At 51.5% G+C, this 5475-nt stretch overlaps 1 protein-coding gene across 2 annotated transcripts in view; it reads right to left on the bottom strand.

Moving 5' to 3' along the window:
• Positions 1 to 1954: 1954 nt before the first annotated feature.
• Positions 1955 to 5475, bottom strand: part of CHRND (cholinergic receptor, nicotinic, delta (muscle)) — a 9360-nt gene continuing 5839 nt past the window's right edge. For both annotated transcript variants that reach the window (XM_006893473.1, XM_006893472.1), the window contains 4 exons: positions 5351 to 5465; positions 2980 to 3184; positions 2770 to 2888; positions 1955 to 2137 (listed from right to left, as the gene is read on the bottom strand). In XM_006893473.1, coding sequence (XP_006893535.1) covers positions 1955 to 2137; positions 2770 to 2888; positions 2980 to 3184; positions 5351 to 5465 — 622 coding nt within the window. The remainder of the gene's footprint in view (positions 2138 to 2769; positions 2889 to 2979; positions 3185 to 5350; positions 5466 to 5475) is intronic.

Below are 5475 nucleotides of genomic sequence, written 5' to 3' on the forward strand. Positions count from 1 at the left end.
TACCACAGCTTCTCTAGCCATTCGTTTGTTGATGGGCACTTAGGTTGTTTCCAACTCCTTGCTATTGTGAACAAAGCTGCAATAAACATGGGTGTGCATTGAATAACTTATCTCTTGATTGCATGTTGTTGCTGTTAAGTGCCTGCAAGTATAACTCAGTTCTGACTCAGTGGCAGTCAGACAGACAGACAGACAGAAAAGAAGCAATAAGCTTGCCCAAGGGCACACTGCTAGTGGTAGAGCTGGGACTGACAGTCTTATTTATTGCTATGGAACACATTATCCCAACACTTTGCAGTTTAAAACAACAAATGGTCATGATCTCACACAGTTTCTGAGGCGCAGGAAGCCAGGGGTAGCTTAGCTGGTGGACGGGGCCAGGGTTTGTGGGTTTGCTGTTGTCTGAGGGTTTTGTTGGGACTAACAGATCTGCTTTCACTCACTTGGGGGAAGGCTTCAGTTCCTGGGTGCATCACATGCTCAACACAGCAGCTGGCTTCCCCTAAGTGTGAGATTCTGTTCTTTCGGACTCCCAGGATCTCAGGACATCACTTCTCCCTGACTCTGTGGGTCACATCCCTGGTCCTTCTGTGGCCGGGGACTGCATGGGGCATGAATAAGTGAGGGTATCCATTAGAGGACAGGATGGCCAGAATTGGCAAATAAAAATGTAAAGTACTGATTACATTTGAATTTTTTATAAACAATAATTTTTAAAGTTTTCATTTTTTTAGTGTATGTCTTAAATATTTCACAGCTACTGGATTTGGGAAGAAAGAGCAGGTGGCCAAGACCGAGATCCTGGCTGGGGAGCCCGAAGTGCAGGCGTAGAATGCTGACAACCCGTCCTCACTGTTACGTCAGGACGGCAGCAAGGCTAAACCCTGTCCTTGGTCATTGGCCCCTTGGAGGGCTCTCCTGGAAGGCTGGCTGGAACGGCCTCCTCTCTGGCCCCTGGGTCATCCTCCTGCCCCCTTCGTATCATCCTGGACCTTCTTTTAACCTCTGTCTTAGTAATCCAGGCTGCTAGAACAAAACAGCTCAAGTGGGTGGTTTTATCAAACAGAAGTTTATTCTCTCACAGTTTAGAAGTCCAAATTTGGGCACTGCCTTTAGAGGAAGGGCTGGAAGGTCTTCGTCTCCCTTCACCATCTATGGCTCCTGAAGATCTTGTGTGTCTTGGCATCAATTTTCTCTGGGTATAGGAGGTTCACAGCACAGAGACCATGGGTCCAAACAACCAGTTCTGCTCCCAGCTCTTCTTTCATGCTGGTAATAGTGGGGTGCACCCCCTCTGATCACTTAGTCCTTGTAAGATGCAACCATTCTCCTGGGGAGCTCCTCAAATGTGGGCTCAGGGTTCTGACCAGAGTAAGGGGGTAACATTCTACCCTAATCGCCATCCATTGACTGGTGACATCAGGAGGGATCATCCTCACACAAGGATGTCAGGAGACATCCTCACACAACTGCCAAACCACTGAGGATCATGACCCAGCCAAGTACACACAATTCAACCCATGAGAGTAGCTGACATCCACCATCAGACCTCAGTCAGTAAAGGACTCTGTGGAGAAGTGAGGCTTCCTTTTCTCCCCCTGCCCACAGCCCACGAGGGTCCAGCTCTTTCCATTCTGATGCTGGGATGTGAGGCCAGCCAGGTTTGAGCCTGGGGACTGAGCACTTTTGCTCTCACCTTGTGACACTAATATTCACATGGCTGTTCCCTCGGGCCCAGGCCTCAGCCTAAGCCCCCTCCCAATGGCCACCAGAGATGCCTCTCAGGTCCAGCCCTTAAGCAAAACTCCCACCCGGTTCTGCCCCCTCAGGCCCAGCTCTCAGACAAAAGTCCTACCCAGAGCTACACCCACAGGCCCAGCCCTCAGATCAAGCCGCCCATCCCCACCAACTAGCCTGGCAGGCAAAGGTGGCGCCCGGAGCTGCCAGGCCCACCCTAGACAAAGCGCTTGTCCTTCTCTTGGTAGGAGAAAGGGTCCCCTGGGAAGGGCTGAGGGGGAGGCTGGTTGTAGACACCCTGCAGGAAGATCCAGGCTGTGCCCACCACCATGATGGGCGTCACCACAAACAGGCAGAGCCGGTCCACCGTGCGGGCAATCCGGTTCCAGCAGTCCTTCTCCTGAGGGGGAAGAAAAGGCAGAGATGGGGTCTCCAACTCAGGCCCACACTCCAGTGACAGCCCCAGATGAGGCAGAGGCTCTGCTCCAGCCACGGTCAGGTCTGGCCAGGGGCCTGTAGAGGGCAGAGGGCAGGTCCACAGCCTCCCTCCCATTCAACTGAGGGCCTGCAGAGGGCTGGAGAGGAGTGAGGTGCTGGGAGTCTGAGGCGGAGTGCTGAGGAAAGGGTCCAGGCCCTTCTCGCCTCCCTCAACCCTTCGAATTTGGCTGCTGCTAACCCATTCTTTCACAGGAAAAACTCTTGTCAGTCAGTATGATAACGACAGCTATCTATGTCTGTCGTGATCTGGAGTGCCAGCCTTGGGCCAGGCAGAGATGGAAAGTGATTGGCCAGTCAGAGTGATGCCCGAGTGTGGTTGGGACAGGAGCAGCTGGGGGCCTGTGTGTGCCCATTCCAGCGAGCTGCTAGGGCTGCGGACAGGGCTGACTCTCCATCTTTACGGGTCTGGAATCTGTGCAACCGCTGCGAACCCCCGATCAATGCTTCTGAGAGGAAGCATGCCCTCTGAGGCCAGGATATCCTCGGGCAGTGCCCCACTTGAAGGCCTGTGCACGGCCACCCTGCGGTGCCCACCTCGTTGTAATTATTCTGGTCCCTCATGTGGCCGACGATGAAGTTAGCCCCGTCCACAGCCGGCTTCAGCTCACTGAAGAGCTCCTGCTGGGTCTGCTCAGAGCCTGGCGGGGGCCGGCCTGTGGACACGGGGCCAGAAGTGGACATGAGGCCAGTCCCTGCCCCCTCGCCCGCCACCCACAGACGGGACCCAAGGCCTTGGGGACCCACGGGCAGTGGTGAGGCGCCGTGCCAGCCCGTGCCGCTCCGACTGCTTCTCGAACATGAGGTCGCTGCGGGACTTGAGCGAGAAGTACTCCTCGGCCTTGGAGATGTAGCCCAGGGAGCTGGTTCTGCGGACCAGGGTCCCCGGGCTGGGCCCGTCCTCCGCCGGGCGCGACATGTGCAGGAACTCAGGCAGCGTCTCCAGGAAGAGCTGGGGGCGTGGACGTGGGGACACACAGGGTCAGTCACTCATCCCGTTGGCTGTGCCATTGTTCCTGACTGCTACAAAGTCCTCCCCTCTGTCATTCCCTGACCCCCTCCTGATGGACACTTAGGCTGCTCCCAACTTCCCCACCCCACTCTCTGCCCCTGAACACGGCATACAGCAGAACTTGTTAATTAAAAGTGAACTATATAGTTGGCCTAATAATGCGTCCAGCACTTCTGTTCTAATTCCTGTTGTTGTTAGGTGCTGTCGAGTCAAGAATGACTCACAGCGACTCTTGGAACAACAGATCTGAACCCTGTGCCACCCTCCCAGTCTCTGCCACCCACAAGCCCATTGCTGTAATCACTAAGTGAATCTATCTGGTTGAAGGGCTTTCTCTTTTTCTGTCCATCCACCTTTCTAGGCAAGATATCCCCCTCCGAGGAATATCCTCTCCTATCAACATGCCCTTCTCATGTAGTATCTGAGGTATTAAAAACCTTCCATGTGGCCATTCAAGGAAGGCATAACAAACATTGGTCTCTATTTGCTAGGAACAACAGAGGAAGAAGAGTCAAGAATAGGAGGAGGAAATGGAATGTGTAACTAACGTCCCCAGGAACAACTGCCTTCTTTGCCATGAGAACAGAAGAGCCAAATGATGCCTGGCTACCATCAGACCATTACCGAGCCTTTTAAACAAAGGTTTTTGTAAAGGAATCTTGATCAAAGGGGGGGGTAAATGTAGAACAGGATTTTAATTTCTCAGAGACTCCAGATTGCCTGGAGTCACGGAGGGTGGATGAACCGTGAAACTAACGCTCCGATATAATCTTAACCTCAAAACAAAATATTCCTTGGAAAAAAAAAATCAAACAAGTCTTGCTTAACTAGTAAAAAAAGTGTGCCTTGAGCATTAGACTCTTTTCAGTACTATAGGAGATCAAAGGGGCAACAGTAACTGAACAGATTAAACAGGCACTTCAGCTGCAGTAAGTTTATGTTAATAAGGGAAGAAGAATTGAGAAAAGGATGGTGAGAATGGCTTTGCACCTCGAAGAAGATACCTGTGTCACTGAAATCTATGCATGCAAATCGTCTGCTATATGTTTTGCTGTGTGTATTCTAACAACTATATTTCTTTAAAAGAGCTTTCTAAAAGAGATAATAAATTCTATATCGAAAAGAAAACAGTAAGAAAAATGCCCCAAAATGCTACCCATTGCCATTGAGCTAATCTTTCTTCCAAGGTGTGGCCAGTGGGTTTGAACTGCAAAGCTCCTGGTTAGCAGCCAAATGTCTTCGCCACAGTGCTACCAGTTGTTGTGTGTCACAGACTCAGAACTGGCCCCTAGCTGAGGCTCCAGCAGGTTTTTAGAGGCAGTAAATCACCTGGGAGGAGAATGCTCAGCTTTCTCCAGCTGGTAGACCCAAACCACATGCCTTTGGGGATACACACCCCAGAGTGTCTTCAGAATGCTGAGCTCCCCTCTGAAATACTTCAAGACACCAGAAGGTGCTCAGCCATCCTCAACTGTCCCTGGATGGGTGGCTGAGAGGCACTTTTCTGGGCACTTTGCACCCCTCAACTTCCTCTTTTTAACTTTTTGGTGGAGGTATAGCAAACATACAACAAAATAAGCACACCTTAAGTGTATGTGCCCTCAACCTGGTGATCCCCGCTCAGGTAAGATGGTGAACGTGAACCCACAAGAGCACCCCGCTCACTTCCTCCACAACCCAGAGGTAAGCACCAGCTGACCATCACCGAAGCTTGCTTGGTCTTGCCCATTCTTGAACTTAGAAATGAACACAAGTCTAGAAGGTTCTGTGAGTCTCACCTACGCTGTACTGTAACAGTAACAGCGGTTGCTGAGTTATTCCTCCTCTGAACGGACGGGCCCCACCACATGGTCATCTATTTGGACAACATCCAGCCTCACGTTGTTTTTGCTGTTGTTATTAACTTAGCGTATGCAGTTGGTGACTTGGATTACATTAATCAAGTTCTGAAACTGTCACCAGGACCTGTCACCAAATCGCACCATAAACAGAAACCCAGTGCTTCCTTTTTTTAAAGCAGTGTCCCTCTGCTGCCCACCCCGCTGCTGGCAGGCAGGGATAAATCTTGGTCATCTGCTTGTTGTACATACTTCCTGCGCCCCTCACCTTCTTGACACCCTCGGACAGCACGTGGGTGCTGGGCGTTCGGAAGTGGATGTTGAGGACAATAACACAGATGACCACGACCATGGCCACCAGCACCATGCCAAAGAGCAGGAACCTGTGGATGC

The sequence above is a fragment of the Elephantulus edwardii genome, unplaced genomic scaffold (genome assembly GCF_000299155.1).
Source record: "Elephantulus edwardii isolate Elephantulus edwardi_28Jun2011 unplaced genomic scaffold, EleEdw1.0 scaffold00127, whole genome shotgun sequence".
Classification (NCBI taxonomy): Eukaryota; Metazoa; Chordata; class Mammalia; order Macroscelidea; family Macroscelididae; genus Elephantulus; species Elephantulus edwardii.